The sequence below is a fragment of the Protopterus annectens genome, chromosome 8.part0 (assembly GCF_019279795.1).
Source record: "Protopterus annectens isolate FY-2018-M chromosome 8.part0, PAN1.0, whole genome shotgun sequence".
NCBI lineage: Eukaryota > Metazoa > Chordata > Ceratodontiformes > Protopteridae > Protopterus > Protopterus annectens.
The window spans coordinates 1,922,843,947-1,922,871,097 of NC_056741.1; the positions used below are offsets into that span (position 1 = coordinate 1,922,843,947).

The window sequence follows — 27,151 nt, forward strand, 5'->3', positions numbered from 1 at the left end:
CCTGGAGGTGTCACTTGGATGTAATGAGTCAATGACTGTAAAGGAAATAGAATACATAGTAAAAAGGACACTGCTTTGTTGTGTAACACACTGGTGACAGAGAATGATGGTATTTGTCTATCAGAAAACCTTCAGTCTACAGAAAAAGGCATCACCTTTCCAATGGAGAAGGCAGAAAAAAGAGGCAAGGGGCAGGTGAAAAGGAAGAAATCAAAACTGAACATGGAAGGATCGAAGAACGTTACTGTAAGAAAAAAGAAAATAAAAACAGATGTTGACTACATGGCTCAAGCTGTGGATTTACTATACCAGCTGGATGAGAATTTAATATGCAATGAAAACAGTGGGATTATTAAGACTAATAGTGATGAAGATCTATCCTTTGCAACAACTGATAGAGCAGAAATTACTGTATTACAAGCTGAAGATTCTTCAGGGATGACCAGCAAAGATATTCTTGTAATTGGAGATTCAATTATTATAGGAACTGATACTTATATTTGCAAAGATGATAATGAACATCGAGTAGTTATGCTTGCCAGGAGTAAAAATAGAAGATGTGAAACAAGCCTTGGAGCACCTTAATATAAGGAAGTATGGATCTGTTTTTAATCATGTTGGTACAAAAGACGTCACCCGCAAGGATTCTCTGACTGTTAGTAGGGAACTGACAGCCCTCTTAGACAGTATAGCTTGTACTGGTGTTAGGATGTATTTTTCACAAATCACCTATAGAGGGAATCGGTGGTGGTGCTGCGGTAGCGTTGTCGCCTCACAGTAAGATACTGTCTGGTTCGATTCTCAGTTAGAGCGTCTTCTGCGTGGAGACATGCATGAATGGGTGCACCTTCGTTGAAGGTTGTGTGTCAGGGCTGGCAACTCGGCACGTAAAAATCCACTGCCAATCATTAGCGGACCGGAGTTCCGCTGTGGTGACCCCTAACCGGGAAAAGCTGAAAGTCACAACAAGAACAACCTATAGAGGGAATAATGATGTCACTGTGAATGAAAAATTTTTTTGGATAAATACCTACATGGAAAAAATGTCCTGTTTGAAGAAATGGAAATGTGTAGAGCATCCAAGCTTGTTTTGGGCACACATGTTCAGACAGGATGGTTTGCATTTGTCAAGATCAGGGAAGAAAATTTTTACAGCAGATATTATACAGTATTTGACAAACACTAGGCAGGATTTTTGAGTATAATTATTTCAAATTTATTCTTGCCTGTATGTGTTATTCTTTGTGTATCTGTGTTGATCAATATACTGCCATACATGTCACTCAGAAGGCGCGATGACTAAATAAGCGTCCTGTAGATGGCTCTTTGTCATTGTTTTCTTCAACTTTTGACTTCAGGCATAGATCACTAACTGAGTTGTAAACTGTTAAGATATTAAACTCTCAAAGGGAATTCCCAGTGATCTCAGGTAGTGGAGGAGGGGTCTCCAGACTATGATAAGAGTCTGGTAGGCAATACTAGTAACTTCATACTAGCAGCTACTTTCTAAACATACTTTTGTATGCACACAAACACATACAAACACATGTATGCATGTTAGCTTTTGTTTTTGGCACAGTTAAATGGTTAACTAGAACACTGAATGGAATTCTATCATGCTGTCTATAAGTGCCACTAATATGTCAATAACATCAGTGGAAAACATAACGTGTGTTGTTCTGAATGATTATGCAACAGTAAGCTGTGTAAATCTTTGCTTAACATATGAACACTTTATATTTGTGTTTCAGGATATGATTTCGTTTATGGGAAAGCTGAACCTGAGACAGTGCATTTACAAGGTATGGTTACAGAGTACTTCAAATTTCATGTTTGTTTTAGATGGCTAACCCCATCTCACACACGCACACACACACACACACACACACACACACACACACACACACACAGACCTACACACCCCAACCATCAGCTGACAGTCAATTTTCACTCATATACTAAGTTCATTCTAAGCTTAAATGAATGTAATTCTTTTTACTTTTTTGTATGTGTTTTCTGCTTTCCATACCATTGTTGGAAAACTGAACCTTTCACTTGACAGAGGCCCTAGGTTCATGTACAAAACAGTAATTAATGTGTGCTAAGTAAATTTTACTGAAAGAGTAAAGTTGTTAAGTAGGACAACTCATCAAAATTGCTCCCTGCAAAGTGCAACAATCTATGATTTTATGGGTGTGGGGTGGGGGTAGTCGCTTTCCTTAAATACACTAATCCAGGATCACTCAACTTTGCAGCAAGGCAGCAATTTTGATGAGTTGTCCTATTCAACAAAATAATATGCAGCAAAACTGTCTTTCCCCAGTACTTTTCACACACTAATTCTGATCCCCCCCAACTGATATACATAATATTATCTTCAGTAGTTTTGTAGTTTTCTTCTCCATCTGTATGGTATAATCTTTCTTATTCAGTATTAAAACTAAATTCTAATTCTATGATTGGTGTGAAATATGCCTCAGTGCCTTTTGTGTATTCTTAAAATTGCAGCATTTTGTTATTCTTAGCTACCTGCAGTAACAGTAATACTAAAAAGCAACTGATAAACTGAAAATGCTGGACACACCATGCCAAGCACGGATACATCCACAAGTAATGAAACCAAGTACCAATATTACTGCTTGGTACACTTTTAAGAAAAAGTTTAAAAATGGTTTGAAAGTAGATTAATCACTCTCATCTTATGATATAGACTTCACAGAATCAAGTTAATTAACCACATTCCACATTTAAATACTTAAATCAAGTCACAAAACACTTCCTTAAAAAGACAGCAACCTCTTCCTAAATAATTAACCCTGTGGAAAACATCCCATCCTACCCTATTTAAAACCAATACAAAACCAACAATACAAAATTTTATATATAATTTAAAAACAAAATGTATACTTGTAGTGATTTTAATTTAAGGACACTCATAATAGAGGAATAATCATTAAGTCCCTGTGTTTTTAACATCAGTAATCAATTTGGCATTTCAATTCACGTTTTTCCAAGGACCCCCCCACCCCCCCCCACACACACACACACACACACACATTTTGCTCAATCTTTTCAAGGACCTGAAGACAAATCCATGATCTGGGTAATTATTAATGTGCCTGTACAGTACATTTGCCCTATTTTATTTCTACAGTAATACTCAGGTTCAGTATGGCACCTGCACTGTACAGGCACACAAATTATCTAGCAACAATTTAGCCTTCATAACCCCATGATCACTGCGTGTCAATGGTGGTAAAACTTTCCTTAGGAAAACAGTGTCCAGGATGTTCCCTTCCCTGGTAGTTTTTTTTTTTTTTTTTTTTTGTTACAATCTGAAGAAATTATTGTTCCAGAGCAAACATTGTAAATAATATCATTACTAATGTTGTTAGATCAATATTATTCCATTCTTTTTCTGGTAAATTTATGTCCCCAGCCACTCTTATTTTCCCCTCCTGTGTATCATGCAACAAATATATGAATTTCTCTAGTTCTATGGTTATCTTTATTGTCCCAGTTGCAGAATCTGCATATTGGTGTTATCTCTGAACATGTAGGTTCATAGGTTCATAGGATGATATTAGGCTATTGGCCTAGTATTCTGATCACAGGTCTCGTAACAATATTTTATCCCTGTCATAAATTATCCACTGGATTTGTTGTTAAAATGTCTGCTACAGTGAAAACATTTATAGCCTGGCAGAACTGGTTTCCAGTCATTCCTCTTCTTAGTAATTATGTTATAAATATTCCTGTGCGTAGTCTTTTTACTTCATTTGAATTGTGCAACTTGAGCAGTGCTTTATCCCACTTAACAAATACAAACACAAGTAGAACTGCAAGCACAAATAACAAGGAAACAAGCAAATAGGTAGGGAGGCTAGTGATTTTAGATGAAGTGGCATTACACAGGTAAGGAAATTAAAGTCAGGGATGTGAACAATCAGAAGAACATTTACTGAGCTTTAGAGGCATTTTGTACATAAGGATTACTTATTTATTTTTTAAGATTAGTTGAAACATTCAAGATACAAGGCACATGAAAGGTGAGACCATAACAGAAACTTGAAAACAAGAAAGCATGTACAGGGAGAAGGAAGGAAACAAACCAGGAAAGCAGAAAGTGAAAGCTTCTTCTTTGCTCTTTTGCGTTTCAAATCTCTGGGGAGTTATACTAAATCACCTGTGAATACCCAGTAGATTGCTTATGGAATCAAATATATCTGGTTAGATTCAACTCAAAAAGAATTTTATAGCTTTTTTTAACTTCTCAGTAAATTATATCTATCTGCTTTAAGCCCTATACTGAATTTAATTAAACAGATTGGCAAAATAAGGCCTGTTTGTGGACCTAATACAAGCAAACTCTGTCAGTGGCTTTCAAACCACATTATTCTTAAAGCATTTCAGCATGTCCATCTAAAAGTATTGCAGTTTGATACAAAACAACTTCTGTATTTTCAGCATTAAGAGCCAAATCATAGTGTCAGCTTTTGCGAAAGCTACCAGAATATCAAAACAGTCTTATCTCTTGCATTTCACTTCCCTCTAATTCTATCTAAGGAATCCCAGAATTATTGCACCCTGGAGTACTAGATAGTCTGTTCATCTAGCAGCATTACTGAGGTTTGTACTTCTCACATTTTAGTCACACTTGTCAAGAACATGTTAGGAGTTACTGAAGTCTGAAAATAAATCACATAGTGGGAAGTATTAGCAAGCTGCTTTCTTAAATTTTAAACCAATTCTAACATTTGAAATGTGGTATAATAAATCACTAAAAAAGGACATCTACACTTCAAGCACAGCATTTCCTTTTTCCTCTTCAGAGAGTGTATTTTGCGCCTATAAAATTATCCCTGAATGTTTACGTAAAGCATGACTTGGCCAGTACTCAACGTGTGTCATTTCTTTGTTTTATAGCTTCAAGCACACTGGGTTTGAAGGAAATGTCATTATTCTTTCTTTAGCAATTTAACTTTAAAGGTACAAAACCATTTAACCCTGGTTGTGTATCATCTTGTAATCTCACTATCCATCTAGTCTCTCTCTGTTCCACTATGTTATTCATATCACCCGTCCATGCCTTTTGTTCCACAACATCTAATGCCCTAAACTTAAAAGCATGTAAATCACCTTTTTCATGTACATGTTTGGCTAGGGCATTTCTAAGGTCTTTGTTCCTAATGGCTAGCAAATGTGTCCTTATCCTTTCCTTAAACATCCTCACCGTCTTTCCTATATAAAAGCAAGCGCATGCTTGGCAAGATGATACGTAAACCACATTAATACTAGAACATGTAGCCCTGGTTCTAAATCTATGTTGTTCTTTCATAACTGGATGGACAAAAATATCATCTCTATCTGCATAGCAACAGTAATTACAACCCCCACAGGGTACAGTGCCACCTGATGTCTTTTGGCTCTTCCTTCCTCTATTTTCATAACACAGGAGTCGTTTTAGTGAACACTTGTTCTTAAACACAAACCGATTGCAAAATCACCCAGTTCTTTATTATATCACAAAAAAGTCTCTCTCTCAAAAAGTCTCTCTTGTGATATAATAAAGAAGAACTGGGTGATACTTTTGCTAAATATCTTTTCAGCATTCTTTTCATCATTCACCAAAAATAGCATTTAGCTAGTAATACTATTAATTCAGTCCCCTCAGGATTAGAAATGAACACATCGTATACCTGAAATATAAACACAATACAATGAAAGGTGTTATTTATTTCATGTTTCCTTACTGCATAAATATGTTCCTGTCTCACTCAACTTCCTCATAGTCTTTTCCACACAAAAAGAATTATACATTACATAAATCACCATGGAAGAATTACACTCTACAAAGCTTTTATTTTAAAACACATTTTGGTTTGTGGGTATTATAGAACATATGTAACCTGCAAATAGCAATACTGTGATCAATTACCACATTTAAATGTACCGTACAACTTTATCCTGTTAACACAATCAGATTTACTTTGACTTCTACTTAATAGTTTGTTTCTTTGTTAATCCTAGGGCTCTTACCTGTTTGTATAGCTAGGTCTTTATTACATAGCAGAATGCATCAATTATTTGAAATACTATTAAGTAGGAAATAATATGAGGAAGTTACTTGATATGATGTATGAACATATTTAGGCAATCCTGGGAGTAAGGAGATTTAAATAATAAACTAGAATGTATGAAATACTACTGAGAAACTAAAACTGCTATAGGCAAAATGCTAGTATTAAATGAATATGTTATTATTAATCTAACCATAGAGGCAAGACCTTTAGATTACTAGGTGACTGTTAATTAAATGAATGACATTGCTAAGTAAACTATATTTAAACCAAAACATGATCTTTGTTTGATGTTTAATGAAGTGCTGTGAAGATGTAAGGCACTGATTTGATTGCTTATTGTGCACTTTAAAACAAGTTTTATTATTTGACTGTATTTATTTATTGGTACTTCATATGTTCAGAGATTTTTCATAATTTTCCCCATCACTGGCTAACATTATGACTGCATTGCATATTGAGAAATTGCAGCATTATTTTAATATACTTAACCCCTGAAATGGATAGTATAACTTAACAAGTTCACATATTACATGAGACTGCAGATCTTGCAGCAGGCATATACACTTAAGGATGGCTATTCACAGGATAACAGGTTCATACTAGGCTATCTGCCCTAGGGCATTTATAAGCCTAGCCAGTATGTGTTTGGCTTTTGCCACCCATTTTAAATGAATTTTGCTATGCTCTTTTTCGAGGTTAGTATACTCTGCCTCTGTCTAACAGTGACACAGAAGTGATACCCGGGGTAAACCTACAATCTCCCATCCACTCATCAAGATTCCTCTTGAAGAGAGTCAATGAGGGACTCTGCCTAACCTGGACTGGGATTTTATTCCAGAGTGAAGGGAGCCTTTGGGTTATGAATCTGTCCCTCCAGCATGTCCTATTTATTTCAGTGCTGAGTTTCAAGTCTCTCAAGTGCGTAGCTCGATGGGATTTGGATTTTCTGATGTGCAGCATGTCCATTAATTCCGGGTTGGACATGGCTTTATACGTCAGGCACAGATCGCCTCTGAGCAGGCGGTATGCCACTGAGTAGAGCTGGAGTTTCTTTAACCGGGCAGCATATGGCATCTGTTTGAGCCCTTTGATCCTCTTGGTGAGGTACTTTTGGGGTCTTTCCAATTGCTGCAGGTGTCTGGTAAGGTACATCCCAAAAGGGGCATTGTACTCAATTATGGGCCTGATGAGGGATGAGTAAAGAGGCACGATGACCTCCCCTGATCTAGATGTGAATCCCTTCATGATTAGGTGGGCTATATAAAATGTTTTTCTAACCACTTTGGCCACGTGGTTATCAAATGAGAGATAGCTATCAACTTGGGTACCCAGGTCCCTAATTACTTCTTCCGTACTTAATGGATTACCACCTATGTGGTAATTTGTGGGCACTTTGTTTTTGCCAAAGGGGATGACTATATACTTTTTGGCATTTAGCTTGAAGCCATGGCTCTGGCACCAGTTGTCTGTTTCTATGAGGCCCTTTTGTAGGATGCTTGTGTCGGCTGGAGAGTCGATTATGGTGCCCAGTTTGCAGTCATCTGCGAACTTGGTCAGCCACAGTCCTTCCGTGTTAGCCTGTACCTCCGAGAAATATATACCGAACAAGAGAGGTCCCAGGATTGAGCCTTGTGGGACGCCACTTGTAACTGGTTTGGAGTCTGACATGGCTCCAGCAATTCTAACCATGTGGGTTCTGTCCTTGAGCCAGTTTGCAACCCATCTAGTGACATAGGGGTTTATATTTAAGCTGGTGAGCTTATCTATAATGCCCGAGTGGGGTATTGTATCGAAGGCTTTTGCAAGGTCCAGGTAGGCTGTGTGGACCACCTTCCCCTCGTCAATGGCCTTGGTGACGGTTTCAAAGAAATCAACCAGGTTTAAGAGGCAGGATCTGCCCTTAATAAAGCCAAACTGGGTAGGATCCAGTGTCTGTAGGTCCCCAATATCTTTATTTATGAGGTCCATGATGATCCTTTCCATAGTTTTGCAGACCAAGCTAGTCAGGCTTATGGGGCAATAGTTTCCAGGATCCATTGAGGCACCACCTTTGTGGAGAGAGACCACTGTTGCCGTACACCACTATTTGGGTACATATCCTGTAGTAAGGCTGAGATTGAACAGTAGTTTTATGTTTGGATTTAGTTCTTCTTGGAGTTCATGTAGGACGCAGCCCGGGACACCGTCTGGTCCCAATGATGCTGTGTTTTTTGCTTTGGAGAGGGCGGCTCTTACCTGAGCATCTGAGATGTCAGGGGGCAGCACTCTGCTGGGATAGATATTTGCCTTTTGGTGGGGAAGGGGGGGAGAAGTTTGCGCTGAACCTGTCAGCTAGGATGTTGGCAATGTCTGTGGGTTCGGTGTATTTTTTGTTATTTTGGACTAATTCTGAGCATATCTGGGAATTCCCACCCAGATTCCTAACATAACTAAAGAAAGCCTTGTGATTATCCTTAGTGTCCTGTGCAATTTTTCTCTCGAAGCTGGCCTTAGACGATTTTATGAGTGCCCATAGTTTTTTGCTAATACTGATCAGAGATGCCTTCCCTTTTTGAGATTTTGCTCTATCATGTAGTAGCTTCCTCCTTCTATTGTATAGTTTGTTTATGGCTGGGGTCCACCAGACAGGACTCCTAACCTTGGAGGATTGGGTCTTGGTTTTATTTGGGATTGCATGATCCATGCATTCCTGAAGGTGTTCATAGAATGCGTTTATAAAGGATTCTGCGGTCTGGGCCGTATTTTCCACCGGCCCGGGGGCTTTGAAGGATTTCACCTCAGTTTTGAGGAGTGTGAAATTTGCTTTAGAGAAGTTTTTCACTGTGGTTTTCTGGGCAGGGGCTGGGGTCAGGATGTGAATATCTAGTGAGATTAGTTTATGGTCTGATCTTACCAGTGAGGGATACACTTCTGGCCTGGAGCATAGAGTCCCCATGTTGGTGATGATCAGGTCCAGTATGTTTTCCCCTCTTGTGGGAGTGGCAACAAGTTGTTCCATAGCATTTGAGTTTATAAATTCTAGGAACCTTTGGGCTAGAGTGTTGGAGCTAGAGTAATGCTCCCAGTCTATGTTAGGGTAGTTGAAGTCACCCAATATAATGGTGTTTGGAGAGACCTTCATATTTTCCAGTGTTCTCAGGAAGGCCGAGTGGGGTTCCTGGGTTTGGGAGGGTGGTCTGTAGCAGGCTATAAACTGGAAGGCAGTTTTACCCACTGTTAGTTGTACATGGATAGTCTCTGATGCTTCGTGCTGTGCCACCAACCTGGAGGCGTGGGTATCTTTGACGAATATTGATACTCCCCCTCCTTTTGTGGTTCGGTCCAAATTTTGGGGCCGAAAAACATGGTATGAGGTATAACCTGGTAGTGCTGGGGTGCTCTCGGGAGCCTTTGAACCAGGTTTCTGGCACTGCACAGATATCAGTGTTCTCCATGCTAAGGAGAGTTTCGAGCACATGCATCTTGAGGTTTAGACTTCTGGCGTTGAGTAGCATTACTCTTAGTTTCTTATCCCTTGTGATACCTATGGAGGTGGGTTTGTCTTTTGAGCCTTGCCTAAAAAAGGCACTATGGGGGTGGCAAGAGCCTTTGCCAATATCCGAAAGCCCAGGGGTGACAGGTGCAAGCCGTCCCTAGCGAAGCATCGTGGCTTGTCGAGCATGTCATCCCAGGCAGACAGGCATTGGATCCCCTTTGAATGACACCAATACTTAAGCCAATTGTTGAAATTGATCATCTTGTCTTCATATTGTGGCATCATTCTTGGTGAGGGTAAGATGCTACTCAAGGTCAGGGTCATACCAGCCTGGGCTACATGCTCAGAGAGCTCCTCTATGTCTCTTTTCATGTAATCCAGGGAGGTACGTCTCAGGTCATTCACACCAGCATGGACGATGACTGAGTCATATTTGTACTTACCTTGGAGTGACCTGAGTGCTTGTGTTATGTGGCGGATCCTAGCGCCCGACAGGCAGCTCACCGTGACCTTCTCCTTGTTCAGCCTGGTGAGCGGGACATCAGTGTGCCTGACGATAGAGTCACCTATTGCAAGTGTATCAGGTGTGTTGTTTAGCCTTAAGAGCTGTGACTGTTCGGCACACTGGCTTTGTGAGCTATGTGTTGCACGTGTTTTGTTTTGGAGCAGTGGTTGCTTGGGTGTCTGCTTTGGAGGTCTCTGCTGCTTAGGCAGATTTTTATTTAGAGCCTCTGAGTATGTTTTTGTGTGTTTATGTGTTTGGTTTGCTGTCGTGGTAGGTCTTTGTGAGACTGGAATTGTAGTGAGTGTGGTTTCCTTCTCCTCCTGACTGGTTACGCCAGTACTGAGTTGAGAGAGCTTATCCTCCAGTTTGGCTATAACCATATCTGCAAAATGTCTTTTTTATTTGAACTGTATGTAAGGGTGTGACTAGTGTTTTCCGTAACTCTCCTTCCCTTTTAGAAAGAGCTGATATGCCTCTTATAGCAGTCCTATCATTAAATACAGTTTGCAGATATGGAAGATAGGATATGTCAACATCAGGATACATGTAGTACTTATGCATGTAAATTTGTTGTATGCTTTCAAGCGTAACTTTTCACACTAAATAAATAGTAGAAATGTAATGAGGCATAAGTAAATAATTTTAATAATGAAGTTTATTCCAAAGGTTTTGGAGGTGCTTGCCTTATAAACATGCCTCTCCTCTGTGCTATATCTATCTGCTGGTGAAGATTTAGGTTCCTGGTTCTAGTACTAGTGGAGATATTGTATTTGAGGAGAAACAGGAGGTCAAGGCCAATTGGTTCACAACTGGTACAGTAAGCAAGACAGATCTCCCCTCAAAAGTCTGTAAGACACCGAATAACAGGATCTTGATAGCGCAGGAACATTAGGCCCGTGATCTTTTTGGTTGGGAACCTTTGGGGTCTTGCTAATTTTTTGATATGATTAATGAAATACACCCCAAACGGGGCATTGTACTCAATAACTGTCCTGAGCAATGCTGAGTATAAGGGTGTGATTACTAATTTAGACTGTGTGGATATTTACCTGGCAATGAGGTGGGCTAAATAAAAGGAGTTTTTGATCGCCTTTGTCACATAATGGTCAAAAGAGAAGGAGTTATCAGCCCAAGTATCTAGATCCCTGACTGAATTTTTATTTTGTAGTGGTGTGTTGGGTATACTGTTTAATGAGGGGAGGCATTGTCTACTAAACGTGATACTACCCTTTTTAGGATTTAGATTGAGCTCAGTTTTAGTACACCAAGAGTTTACTAGGGAGAGCTTATTCAGGAGAGTTTGGGTATCACAGGGTGACTTAACAACACCCTTCAGTTTCCAGTCATCTGCAAACTTTGTTACATAGAGGTCTTAGCTCTCCACTTGGAGATCTGAGAAGTAAATACCAAAAAGCAAATGTCCCAACAGTGAGCCTTGAGGGAGACCACTACTCACTTTCAAACTTTCTGATGAGGTACCTGCAACTTGTGCTGTGTGGATTCTGTCTTTCAGCTGGTTTGCTGTCACTCTTACCACATATGGGTCAATTTTTAAAGCAATTAGCTTTTGTATGATGCCAGTATGGCTAATGAACCTGCAGCAATTAGACAGACCTCAGAGGTTTCTAATAAAGAAGATTATGGGGCTCCAGCATGTGCCTTACACAGAATGACTAAAGTCCCTGCCACTATACTCCATATCATATAGACTTCTTAGGGGATACTTATTCCTGGCCTACAGCACAATCTAAGGCCCAAACCTAATGAACTTGCTGCATATCCGTAAATCAAATGTGACTAGGTCTACCGATTCCAGGGGCCTAAATGTGGTCTGCAACTTAAATAAGACATGCCAGAAGGATAGATTTATCTCCCAGTGACTGCCGCATCTTTGGAACAGGCTACCAATTCAAGTGAAAAAGAGCACCTCTATGACATTATCCAAGAGGAAACTGGATGACTGGGTGGGGCACCATAAATTCTTACCAGGGATAGAGCCCACAACCCTCCCAGACATGGGCAGTCATTGCTAAATGCAATCTTGGGTATTGACTAACATTTCTATAGTATTACATTGGAATGAAAAGGCTAGGCTTAAAATGACCGCCGGTTCAATAGCCTAGTAATCTTCTATGATCCTATGATTCCGAAAACCTTTGCCAGGTTAAGATGCACCATGTGTACTGCATGGCCACCATCTCTACAGCCTCTATATCCCCTTGAAGAAGGTTGTCAGGTTAAATAGGCAGGATCGACCCTTCACAAAGTGAAACTATTGGGGGTCAAGTAGAACAAGAGTCTTGATATCACAGTTTATGAAGTTAGATGTAATATACTCCATGGTTTTGCTGATGAGGCCTATAAATCTGATAAGACTTTAACTTCCTAGGTCAGCTGTTAGGCCACCCCTATGGAAGGTCATCACCAAGGCAGGATGTCACTCATTAGAGACAAAGTCAGTAGCTAAACTTAAGATACTGGCTTTTGTGGGGTTGTGACAGTGTGGCCTTTATTTCTTAAACTTTTCACACAATGATATCTCAGGGATATGCACACAGCAACACTATACCTTGTGTAAATATAGCATGAATTGTTGCTAAACAAGATGTACCAAAAGTCAGAGGAACTTTGGGCCAACTAGTATACTAGTCTTTACATAAAGAACAGACAGTGAAACAAAGAAGTATGGGACAAAAGATGTAGAGAGTATGTGACAAAAAGTTCTTACAAGTTCATAAGACGTTTATTCTAGTGTTTTGTTGTACAGAGACCATAGATTTAGTATACTTGTTTGTTGGCAGATGATCTGGGTTCCCCTAAGAAAGCAGCAGTGGTGAGAAATGCTCAAGATGGTGGTATATCAGATCACTGTCTTAGATCATTGTTTGTCCTTTGAATAAAACAGATTTGTAAGACACTGTTATCATGGTGCTTCATGGGTAGGTGTCTAGCCAAATTAGCTTCCTTAAGACTTCACAGTGTCAAGAGTTGTGAAGTATACCAGCAGCAATGCATGTAGTCTTGGTGTAGGCTAGTACATGTTTATGGGCAGAGGTTGTCAGAGGATTAATTACTATGTAGAATGCATACAGAAGGCTAGCTGGTAGTGTTATGAAGTACTTGTGCATAAATACCTTGGACCTGTATGTCACACAAAGTCTCTGTTTTTGGTTAACATGCACTTGATATGGAGGTTAGCCTTGAGTTCAATATCTGGTAGGACTGAAGATGCTTTGCAAATTTTGTAGTTTGAATGAGTGCATGACCCAGTGAAATAGTAATCTTTTTGGGGGAGAAGGCAACTCTATCACTGGCATCTGGATTGTTGTAGGCTGTTTCTCAGTGGTCCATCTTTCCTCTATTTTTCACACCTTACTGGAGCTATACCCCACAAAGTCCCATGACAAAGAAAATACTTTGTCTCCAAGAAAGAAAACTTCTTGGCTGTCCTAGATTTAGACCTCACACTAGGGATAGGAGTTGGTATCCGGGTGGTGGTCTTACTTTGGCTGGCTGCATTTTAGTTTTGCATCTGCATTTCCTGGAGACTGGTATACATCGAAGCACACTGCACATGTGTGGGGTGCAGGATATCTACCAATCCCCTCTTAGCTTAAGACCACATGTTCCTGATATACCACTCCATTGCTTTCACCAGTAAATAATATGTCTGCTTACCATCTGTCAGGCTATGTGAGCTGGCTTTTGGACATTTATACATATGTCCCTGGGCAATCCTTGGGCTAATAGGTTGCTACCCTGCTAATAGAAACCATGTCAACAGCAGAGCAGGTAGGCACCATGCCTCTGTTTCAATGGTTTAGCCCATGGGTGGTAATAGACAAGTGTGGGGCAGATGAATAACAGCCTAGTATATATCCAAACAGAGGAGATTTTTCTTCATAATTTCACAGGTTATGCTTTGTCTGTGTATTTCCATAGGGCTGTATTGGTCTAGGATATCTGTGTTCAGGCTTCTCACAGGAGCAGGGTAGGTCTACTCAGTTCTGGTATAAAATTTGCCAGTTGTTTACTGATTGTCTGTGTGTAAGACGTGCAAGTCAGGCACTTTGTTCAGATAGCCCATGTTGCTTCTGAAATGGTCATATGACCAAGACAATCACCTTGCTATAAAATGCAATAAATAAATAAATAAATTTAATTTCCTTTTCTTTCCTTTCCTTAAGGAATGTTTAGTTAGTACCATATCAACAATTTAAAATTTTGTGAAACAACAAATCTTCAGCCTGACCAAAAGTCTTATATTTTTTCTATAATAATCAGAATAAACTACAGCTTCCCTACCATTGATCATTTATAATGTGCTTAGGTTTTTAATTTCCTGATTATGTTTCCTCAATGTTACTGTTTCTCTAAACGTTTCTGCTTGTAACTGTCTATTGCAGCATCCCCTGTGTGCTGTATTGGGTTTTTCCCTTCCCTGATGTTGTACCACTGTAGAATTCTACTTGAGAAGCTCGAAATCCATAATGCTTGAAACCTACAAGATCAAACTCAAATGCTTAAATCTTAAAGCTTGAACTGGCAAAAATAAATTTAATGTTATTTCTTTTTGCCAGAACCTGTCTTGAACTGTGTGGGATCATGGCACAGTGGGAGTTGGGTATTGAACCTTTCCCCACTGTGGTGTGATCTCAGAGTTGGAATATATAAGTAGAAGGAGGTGTTGGGGTGCAGGGGGGCTTTCCCCATTGTAAAAAACAGGTGTTTTTTTCTGAGTGTGTGTATGTGTGTGTGTGTGTGTGTGTGTGTGTGTGTGTGTGTGTGTGTGTGTGTGTGTGTGTGTGTGTGTGTGTGTGTGTGTGGGGTGGTGGCCAACATGCCTTGCCCTTTTGTAAAGACTTTGTTTTCAATGAAAGCAGAAAGACTTAATGGTCTGGGTTTTTGATCAGCTGCAGCTGAGGAATTTTTTCTTAATCATCTGTGTCTCAATCAGTCACAGAGAATGTTAAGACCTGTCAAACAGCATTGTTCTTTTCTTTTCTTTTCTAGAACTTTGCTATCACAGGTAAACAGTTTTATGTTTTACCACACGTAACAGTCATTTGTAACAGGTCTAACCTGGGTTTACTATTAAGATCCTGTTGCTTAAAAAGATAACAGTGTCCGTGGCTCAACAGATAACACTCTTACATTTGGAGCTCAAAGCTTTGATTTCTGATCCCACGCTGGGTACCTGAAATAATTTTCCAGTACTGACACTGCAGTGTAGTATGGGGGTGGTGCTGCATGTTTGAATGTACCTCCCTTCAGATGAGAATTTGCCTAAGATGGTGGTAGAGGAGCTGGCTGTAAAGGATCCCTTGGCACATATCAAAACATGAGTAGGTGCTGTTTACTTAAACAATCAAAGTTATGTCATACAAAACCCTATTCAAAATAAGCATCTTCTTCGACAATCATTCTCCTTTCTTTATATTTGTAAAAACATGTAATATCAAGCCCAAATATTGTTTGTTTGTGTCTTTCGGCTTTCCCGGTTAGGGGTCGCCACAGCGGAACTCCGGTCTGCTAATGATTTGTAGTTGATTTTTACGTGCCGAGTTACCAGCCCTGATGCACAACCTTCAACGAAGGTACGCCCATTCACGCATGTCTCCACGTAGAAGACGCTCTAGCTGAGAATCTAATACATTATATTCATTGTCCTCCCCATTCTTTCATCCATAATCACTTTTTTGCTTGTTTTCTTATGTCATACTCCCTTTATTTTTTTTAAAGAAATTGTCATTGTATCTAGCCAGCTAGATATACCAAATATATGCAAACAGTTCTTTACCCATTATATTCCACTTTTCTTCTTCAAATCGTTTATATAAAAAAACCTGTAAAATCATTTCCTTATTAATTTTTCAGTATTCCATTTCTCTCTCATTACTATCCAGAAGTTTTTTTTTACTCTTTCACATTTAAAAAAGCATGCTCAACTACTATTCACTCCCTCAAAAATATTTCTCTGTTGATAAAAATTCCTTCCAAGTCCTTAGCCAAAACAACTCTCCGATTGAATTTGTTCCCTTTGCCAAACTATTCAGTGTAACTATAGATGAACACCTCAAGTTTGACATCCATATTCAGCAAAATATAAAGAAAACCCACAAAAAACTAGGTATGCTATACAGGAACAACCACTTCCTCTCTACTTCTACCAGGCATACTCTGGCCTCCTCTTACCTCCTTCCCTCCCTTCTGTATTGTGCCCCACTACGAACTAACCTGTCCTCTTCCATCACTTTCAAACTTGAAAACTGTTACAACAAAATTTCTAAATTTGCCACCAAAGCCAAACATTCCATACGTGACTGTGTTACCCTCCAATCCCTCAACTGGTTAGAATTCACAAATTACCTGGACTTCTTCCAGCTCACTACGGCACATAGACTAATATTTAATCCAACCAAATGCCCAGCTCCAACCAACATCCTTCCCCCATACACCCCAAACAGAACTCTCAGATCTGAACACCAAAACCTGATTACTATCCACAAACCTAAACATCCTGCTGGACAACTACTCCTCTCCTTCTCCTTAGGTAAGAAATGGAACTCTCTCCCTTCCACACTAAGGACAATGTCAAATACAAACAACTTCAAAACTCAGCTTTACACCTACCTCTCCTCCAAATGGAAATGTAACTGCATTCTCCCGACCCAGAACTCTTTAACAAAAGCCCCTGGGAGGGTATCCTCCTGAGTTCCTAAGCACCTTATAGCTGGCTATAACCTTCTATAGCTAATTCCCATACGATCTCTCACACACTGTAAATATTGTAAATAGCTTTTGACTTTGACTTTAACTGTGTGAATTTGTTAAAATGTATCTGCATGATATTTTTCCACTACGAGCAATATTGCTCACACTTTGTATTATTTGATATGTATTTGTAGTTTTACCCTATTTTTATTGGACTGCTATCTTTACTGTAGTCTGTTTCATGGAGCTTTTCTTCCTGGGCCTCCACTGAAAACAGGCTCTCTGGGCCAAGTGGACTTCCTGGTAATCAAACTGGAAATAAAACAAACTGGAAATAAAAAATAAATAACTGTTTCTTCCTTGTTATATACACAACAAGAATGGTCAGACAACTAGTTGTAGTTCATGGCTGGCTTTACTGGAAATTTCACATTCCTTAATATACCCAAATCATTTTTTTCCAATTTTTAATATCTTCTTTAATTTACTTTCTATTCCCTGCCATGGGTCAGTTCTGTAATATTTATCCATGATGTTTCCATGTCAGCTGTTCATATTTTTGTCACTTCTTTTATGTGACTTTTCCATTTTCTTAGTTTATTCGTTTATTCAATAGCCTCTCCTTTAGTTTTTCATCTTTTTTATACTTCTTAGATTGTACCAACTAGAAATTTGTTCATATTTTGCACTACTTTTCAGTCATAATAGCTTTTTCTTTATTTTGTAGAAAATTCAGTACCCCAAATAAATACAACAAGCCCCCCCAGAAATATTAGATTTATTAAACGCAACCTTCCTCTATTTTTGTATTACATGCGATAACCCTTTTTACAGGATTTAATCTGTAACCCAAACTTTATGAAAAATAACTTCGAATAGAACCTTTCCAAGCCTTCCTGGAAACACAAATACTCTACCTAAATTAAATAGCTTTCCTATTACTGCTGAATGTATTAAGTCAACTTTTTTTCTGAAAAAGTAAGTCATTTGATTTCTGTGCATCAGTTAAATTCATTACCTCTTATATTACATATTTCCATTGTTTTAGTATAATCTGTTTATATCTGAATTCACTACCCAGAACTTTAATATCATGTCTAGTAAAATGTATGCTGTTTTCATTATATCTCCAAATCGTTTACTTTTTTTCTCTACTTAAATCTAATTCAGCCATCCTCGAAAGAAAGCAGAAACCCTTCATGACAATATGTACCTTGTGTCTGTTATAACAGTATCATCTGCATAACACATCATTATAGGCAATTTCATTAAATCCTTGGAAATCAAGTTGGCCTTCTTTATTGTTTTTCTTTAACAGCATTTATTACCAAACCAAACAGTTTCACACTTATCAGGAATCCCTGACGTCCACCCTTTAACTTTCAATCTCTCTGCTTAACTAACCATTTACTAATATCTTCATAGCTGCATTTTCAGAAATAACTTTAGAAGGAATACTTTTATACAGAATATTATACTCTTTAAAACATCCCATAAATGAGTATGACGTATTATCATGTCTTTTTAATGTCACATAAAAACAAGTTACCTTCAGTCTGATTTTGTGCAGTTGTGTCTGTTACTTCTATAACTGTAACCAAAGTATCTCTACTGTCCTTTCCTTGCATTCCATATACTCCATCATCAATTAGCTCTTTTATGACATCATTAGACCTTAATTGTAAAATCATCCTGACAGTTTCATAATCCGCATTACATATTGATATGAGTCTCCAGTCTCTAAATAGTTTCTTATCACTCTTCTGCTAAAATAAGGCTAATAATACTTCCACACATTTCTGTTGATTTTGTACCCTGATTCACCCACTGACATATCACTTTATAAAAAACATTCCAGTTCTTTCCAGCTCATTTTTCTGCAAAATGTGTAATCAGTAGCATCTTCCCATGATACAGATTCAGTCCTGCCTTAGTAGTAATATCTCTGCTTGGAATATCTATTGTTTCTTTAGAAATATTTTTAGCCCTACTCTGCATCCTGTATAATCTGTTTCTATGGCTATTTAGTTTAAAAAAGATTCTACACCTTTAATTATCTCTTCTTGTTCATTAACTATCACCCATTTCTCATTAGGTACCTCATTTAGTCTATTTTCATTATACTTTATTACTTAAAAAAGGATTAATTTCTTTCTTTCTACATTTAATACATTTTGCCTTAACCTAGTTCATACATTTGCTTCATTCAAAAAAAATATAAATTTTGTTGCATCATTGCCTTCTCAATATTTGCTCTAGTAACATCTTTTAAATTCTGGCACATTTCCTCAGCCATTTTCTTTTTTACACTCATGCCGCAAAACATTCCACGTTAAGATGCATAATATTATATTGTCTTTTGTAATCAACCCACCACTCTAACCAGTTGCTATAAAAATCTGTCATTTGTAAATGTTCTGTAAATAATACCTGACTTTTCATCATGTAACACCTGTAATTTTGAGCAATGTCCATTTAATGCCTTACATTCCTTGCCTTCTTCACTGATGAACTGTGTTTAGAAACAGCTCACACTGCTACATGATCAAAAAATTCACAAATAACTTGCCAGTACTAACTTTCTTTAATCCATTGGAGATTAGAAAAAAATCAGTTTGTGTTATTTCATTTCCCTTCATGTAGATATATTTATGTTTGTTGTAAAAGATGTTAAGTATTTTAACTTCTCACCCTTGTGTTCTTTTTCTTCCCCTAATGGCACAGTTAAAAGTCTCCCAAAATCAATATATTCATGTTATATTCAAATGTATATTTTTTAAATTCTTAAAAATGTTCTGTTTTTGATATAAATGCATAAATTACAATAAGTATTATTACCTGTCTTCTAATACAACAATCTAATATCCCGAACCTTCCTGGATAAGCAATGGTGACTTCATATATTGTAATATAATTCATCTTATACAGTGTTATAATTCCAGAACATAAACCATTATGCATATAGCTTATGGTCTCCTCACACCCATAATTGCTTCAATTGCACTTTCTGCTTTATGTTATTTAAACGTATCTAATGTAGAGAATTATGAGCAGGTCACTAATCATAACTGTCTTATTATGTGTTTGAGACATGGACGTCAAGAAATTCACTTTGAGAATGAAACTTGGCATCCATGTCAAGAATACAAAATAAAAGGTTAAGATCGGAGACCCGATAATAATTCCTTGCTGTGCACGGAGCTTTATCTGCTCCATATGCCGCTAGTTACAGAAGAAAAGATTGCTAAGTGTTTTACTGATTTTAAAAGTGATAAAGCACTTAGTGAGCAGTGACAGAAACACAAGGTAAGAGATTCTGTTGTGTTAGAAAAAGTCAGGTACACATTACTGGCACACACAGCAGGCAGAAACAAATATTTTGTTAATTCTGCTGCTGCTGTTTGCCGGCCAGTACTGGCAGGTTTAATTGCCTTGTGCAATACCTAATTTTAACAACTGAAGCAGGGAGTACTTAACATTTGTTACTGGAGCATAATCAGTGTGCTGCATGCACTACATGCATATTATGTCTTATTCTAACTGTTTACACCATTGTACCATATCAATTCTTCGGCTTTATCTTTCTTCCCCATGTATGTTTCAATTGTTTTTTCTGCTTTATGGTATCTAAACATATATAATGTAGAGGATTAAGAGCAGGTCAGTGATTATGCTTTATTATGTGTTTGAGACACAAATGCCAAGAAATTCACCTCGAGAGATAAACTTGAGAAGTAAATATTGGCATCCATGTCAAGAATATATAATACAGAGTTACAATCCACTGACCAGCTCATAATTCTTTGTAGTAGATGGAGATTTATCTTCTCTATGTAGTACAAATTAATCAAAAGCAAGATTAAAAAAAAAAAAAAAGTATGATGTGCTGTTTTGGCTTTGAAAGCCAGAAAAGCATTGTAAGTGTAAGTGAAGCAATTTAATTCAAAACACTTTGTGTACTTCAGTAGACAGCAGGCAGAAATGGAACATGTTTTAGTGCAGCTGTGATGTTAACAGCATCTAGGGGTTGCTTAACAATTGTTAAGTACCCCTTTAACTGTTGTTAAGGTTGGGTCTTGTGCTATAGCGACTCTGAACCAGGATATAATTAAACAATTTTTTGAGCATAGTCACATAGCTTCACATACTGCAAGCATACTATGTCATATTCTAACTTTTTACAGCATTGTACGACAACAGTTCTTCTGCCTTCATTTATTTTGCTGTCATCATTATAGAAAAGGGCAGAAAATATTATCATTTACCTCTTTTGTGTCTGCTTCTCTTTTAACTAATTTTTTCTTTTTCTTTAACACAATTGACTATACTAACATCTCTCATTCTGCTTGTTTTTGTGTATGGTTTTAGTCTTTTTAGATCTTTTTAACATGTTTCTCTACAAATAGTGATGCTTTATCATTTTATTCTTTAGTTAAAGAAACATCTTTTTCTGTTCCCAGTATTTATTGTGACCAGGTAATAATAATACTTCCTCATCAGTTAACTCAGCTTGCACAGTTTGTTCCATATTTTCGTTTGTAATATTTCCATTCCCTTTAACATAGTCATGCCACCAGTGTTCATTAGAGTTTTAAAATATCCAATATGGTTTGCAATTTTTAGATGTATTGCCTTCCTGTCCACACATATTACATTGTATTTTTGCACATTCATTAATTACATTCATTAATCAAGTGATCTTTTCTGCAGCACAAAAATTAGGCTTTCCCAAGTAGCATAATTACAGTGAAATATGTTCACAATGTTTTCATTTTCTTACAATATTACCCTTATTTTCTGTATCCTAGTATGAATTTTCCTTTCATCATATAATTTATCAAGAGTGTACAGACTAAGTTATAGGTGAAAAATAGTCCTTAATGTCTTCTTGTTCTAGGTCATAAGACCTAAGATAGGTTGATAGTATCTCTTTTAATATTGGAATAGATTCCTGAAACACATATTCATTCAAGGATATTGCTACTTCTTTGAATTAATTGCATACACAGATTTGTCCATTACTTAAAATGTATCAAAAGTCAGATTATAAAAATTACTCTTTTCCAAAATTAATTACAAATTTGTGATATATCAAATTCTAATGATAAGATTAGGGGTCATTTATTCTAAAAAAACATTATTTAAATAATTAAAAAATGTACATATTTATAGACACATATTTACACATTTCTATTTCTTGCTGTTTATTACTTTTCTTATAACATCCTCATTGTTGTTCTTCCATAATTGACCCTGCCTCCTTCTTCCACAGTCATATGTCTGCCAAAATCCATTTTTCATTAAATAAAATTGTATTCATTCTGTTATCCCAAATAATCCATAATACATAAAATAAAGTCTTACCTACACTTGTCATGTATTCTTTCTATTCTTATAATATCAATACATAATTATATTCATATCTATATTGCTTGCCATTAATATTCTCAAAAAACATTTCTTCACGTTTTTCAGTTTGACCATTCTTTTTCATTTAAAAAAGACATGCTCTGTTGTCTCTTCCTGTCCATCAAATAAACACACCCATTGTCGCCTCACAGCAAGACATTGTCCCATTCAATTCTCAGCTAGAGCGTCTTCTGTGTGGAGGCATGCGTGAATGAGCGTGCCTTCATTGAAGGTTGTGCATCAGGGCTGGTAACTCGGCACGTAAAAATCCACTACCAAGCATTAGCGGACCGGAGTTCCGCTGTACAACAACAACAACAATTACCTTTTGCTCATTAAACCTTAATCTCAATAGGAAATCCTGATGGTATCTCGGTACACCATCTTCTTCTTATTTTAATGGCTTTGAACTTTCTTCTGGTAAATTTTCCCATGGATTTACATAATGATATTATTTCATTACATTGTAATACCACATCCTTTTTATTCTTCTCTGTATCATCATTTTTTTATTGTCCATGTTGGTATTTTTTTCTTGATAATTTTTAGTTTCTTCATTCACATATTCTTTTTCTCATTTTCTTATTCTCATCTCCCAGAATTTATTGTACTTATATTTAAACATTCTCACTATTACATTCTCACTCTCATCCTTTACCCACTTTAATATTCTGTACATGTTTAAAGAAGCATAAACAGATGGATTTATTAACCCCAGTCCCCTCTCACCTTCACTGATATACCTGTTTTTATTGGGTTTAATCTTGAACTCTGTATGAAAGAAAACACCAATTGCCCAATTTCATATAACCATTTGACTTATATGCTATTTCCCATGAAACTGAATTCACCATATAAACCTGTTTCTTGAATTCTAATCCACATGTCCTCCACAGAAGACATAATTCTTTACTTTTTATCAACCCTTCTCATTAAATCATAACTACATCATTTTCCTAAATTTTATTCCTAGCAAAGATAAGTCAGTCATTGAAAATACACCCTCAGTTCTCACCACACCACCCAAACCCTTACTTTTATCTTTATTCAAGGTCATTCTAAATTCCTTTAAAAATCCATTCAGACAAACTAACACATCCCTCATCTGTATTTTGTTTATCTGTGAATATCAAAACTACCATTATCTCCACCTTCTTTTATATGATATGTCTAGAATCTTTCATTTTATAAGCTATTTTACTCACTATTGATTTCATCACCAATGCAAACATATTTCACTCACGGGACATCTTTGTCTTATATCTCACTTTAGGTATATTTATTTACTCAACTACTCATTCACCAACACTCTCTTACTCTATTATTCTGATATGTTGATATACACAATCTACTAATTCTATTACCTAGTTAATACTTCCCCTTAACATGCCACAAAGCATCATGTCCTTCATTATCAAATGCCTTGCTAATATCACCTACCATAAGTTTCACATCCTACCTTTTAGTTATAGCAGCATCCATAATTTCTTTCACAGCCAATAACAACTCTTGACATCCCTTCTCTTTTGTACCACATATATTTTTTTCCATAATATCCCTCTTCCTTCTATTCTCTTCTGCATTATTCCCACAAAAATGTTGTAATCAGTGTTATTTAGAGTGATGGGTCTTCAGTTTTTTATTTCATTCTCATCTTTCTTCCATATAAAGTTTAATGTCCCACTGCATAACTCTTTATAAAGAAAACCTTCCTTCGACCATTCATTTAGTACATTTATAAAATACCTTGTTCGTCATTCCATTATTTTTTTAAAATACTTTTATTGAATTATCACTTGTGATACAGGCAAATTTACATTTAGGTAAAAGTAATCAAACTGTACTAACAAATTCACATTTACAAGTATTATACTTCACATACATTGCTATATATTATATAACCTAAGCAACATTAGATAAATTATTCAATTCCTGTCTTATTTTTTTTAAACAAGAAACATCTTTATTAAACCATAACTTATGACATAGGCAGTCATACATTTATATAAATGAAAACAATCCACACTGACACAGTCTTAGTTGCAAGCATTTTACATCACAAACCATACTGACACAGTTCCAGTTGCAAACATTATACATCACTTATAGTCTACCTAATCATTTTCAGTCAAACATTACATAGCTCATTTTAGTCCTGTCTTCTTTTAAACCTCATTCCTCCCCTGTATGTAGTGTTTCCACAATTTCCATTTTTTCCTGTGTAGTTTGCTCATACCCTTTTCTAAAGATCCCAGTTGTAGTTGTTTTATCTCTGTTACTATATTCACTACTTCTAGTATAGTTGATTTAGATTCTGATTTCCATTTTCTAGTAATTTTATTTTTTGGCAACCACCATAACTAGACACAGCAAGACCTTGCCATGTCTACGCAATTCAAATTCTGTGTCATAGCTCAGAAAAATCATTTCCCTCATCCTGCCAGTCTGCCCAACCAGCATCTCCAACAGTGCATCCTGCAGGGAATCCTTAAACTCTGAAAACTGACTGCACTTCCAGAAAATATGTTCCCAATTATCTCTTTCTTCTCCATCACACCTCCAACATTTGCTATCTACCTGAGGAAAAAGTCTACTTGGGGTATAAAATATATATATGTAGACATTTCCAAGCAAAAATCTTAAATTTTCTAGATTTTGTTGCATATTTGGGAGACATATATATCCTCCCATTGTTTCATTGAGAATTGCTTATCCAGTCTCTTTTCCCAATTCTTTCTAACCTCCTCTGATTGATTCTTATAGTTATCATGCAATATTTCATATGGTCTACTAATTATTCCTTTTTTTAATGGTAGCTTCTGTTCTGGAGTCTACTAAAAACTCTACTAGTGCTGGTCTTTTGTTTGGGATTCCCCCCATTTCTTCCTCTTTGTCTATACTCTGATATTAATCATTGATAGGGAAGGCAATATCCAACCTGCAGTCCAAATAAATTCTTGGCATATTCCCATTCTATCATTGTTCCCTCTCTAGTTATTTGTTCCCAATACCTTGGTTTCTTTGCCAGTTTTCTCCAATAAATTCGAGCCCCCTCTTGCCTATTGTCTATATCCCTAATTGCAGTAATCCCTATCAGCAGAATCTCCTTTCTCCATTCCTGTGTTGGCTTAGTTGTTATGATATTTTCTGCTACTTTAGACATAATATTCTGAAAGGTTATTGTATTCTCCTTAAAGGCCTGCATCCAAAATCCCAGTCTCTCCTTGTTTCTTGAGATTCCCCCAGTTTCATCCTCATCTCTTTCCACTTTAAATTAAAGATTTGTGCTTGTGCTATGTACAGGAGCCGTAACTGTGTAGCTCTGAAATACCCATTCAAATCAAGTAATCCCAATCTGCCCTGTTCTGCTGGAAGAATTAGTGTAAACAGCTTGACTCTTGCCATCTTCCCCTCCCAGATAACGTCCTTCAGCTATTTATTAATTGCTATCCACAACCTCTCCTCCGGTTGATAAAAATATGCCTGACCTGTGTATAAGACTAATGGGGCTAAAACATTTTAACTGTTTGTATCTTACTATCCATGTTCATATAACAAAGCTTCCATTTTCTCAGTTTTTATTATGTTTGTTTAGTCTCTTCCCACAAATCCTTACCTGCCACACCAGAATCATTTTCAGTCCATAGTCCTAAATACTTCTGTGATGATAGGACACACTGCCATCCATGCCAGGAGCAGTAGGGTAGTGGATGTATAACTTATGGCAGCACAGCTATCTGGAATTTTGTAGAGAACTATATGTCATTGGTGTATCAAACTGATTTGTACAGATGGTTGTGTTTAAAAATGTATTTGTTAAGTTGCTTGTGTTAAAATGTATCAACAGTGTTTCCTGCTGACAGAAAAGAAATGTACAAGCATTATTGTAACTGTTTAAATGTATACATTGTAACAGCATATTCTGGAAGAGAAGAGGTTACTCCACCTGAATTTGAAAACTGTTCTTGAAGTTAAATTACTTTATTGGTTAAGCCACAAATATATTATCCCACAGTTTTGACAGGAGCCAGAAACGCAATGTCTATGCTAGAGAATAGGTTTTAGCTCCTGTAGGAAGAGTGGAATGGTTTTATTGTTTTATGGCTTTCAGATGATTTAATAAAACTTAGCTGAAGGTCTAGTGTGTATTGTAGTGCATAATTGCTAAACCCTGGCAGCTTCTAGTGATGGGGGATACTGAGGGAAACAGAGTCAGATGACCAGATGTGTGTGATGTCATTCAGTAAGCCAGAATAATATTTAGATATTAGTAGGAGACTGCTCTCAGCTTTCTGTATTGGATCTGACAACAAGGACCACTCACCCACATTATCTTGCCTTGCTCTATTCATTAAGTAGGAACAGTAATTCTTTAGATTAGTTAGGAAAATATAGTGAGAATAGTTAAGCATGTTTTTTTCTGTAATTGTGTGACTCTTTCCAGCTGTGTTATTTTCAATATTTCCTGTGACTGAAACTCTGGTGTTTTTTGTAAATAGATACTTAGTGTATTCATGTCCTTTTATTATTTATTATTAAATATATTTAAACCTCTCATTGTAGCTGGTCCTTTTTTAGAAAATATTTAAGCTTTGAGAGTACTTCCACATAATTTATTTGGTGATAACTCTGGCCACTCCTGAAAGCCTGGCTATTTGGTCAACATTACCATTTGTATTAATATTAATTTCACTCAGTATAATTGGATACCCTTTTATGAGCCTTATAATAACTGACTGGTGGCAGTGAATCTACCTTATAGTCTGGACAAAGTTGGTAGAACAGGTAATCTGTGCCAGTCTTTCCCAAGTGTGTGTGTGTGTGTGTGTGTGTGTGTGTGTGTGTGTGTGTGTGTGTGTGTGTGTGTGAAATTCAAATCTCAAAGAGTGTGTCAGTTAGTTGTGGAGGGACACAGACACTGGTTTCACAGAGAGAGTGGTGGAGGACTTGGGTTGGGCACTCTGC

The 27,151-nt window shown here is 37.1% G+C and overlaps 1 protein-coding gene across 1 annotated transcript in view; it reads left to right on the top strand.

Annotated features, from left to right (window-relative positions):
• The window catches only part of ELMO3 (engulfment and cell motility 3), a 1,057,243-nt gene that overhangs the window by 562,485 nt on the left and 467,607 nt on the right, over window positions 1-27,151 (top strand). Inside the window, exon 10 of the mRNA XM_044081425.1 lies at window positions 1,752-1,802. Within this exon, the coding sequence (XP_043937360.1) occupies window positions 1,752-1,802 (51 nt within the window). The remainder of the gene's footprint in view (window positions 1-1,751; window positions 1,803-27,151) is intronic.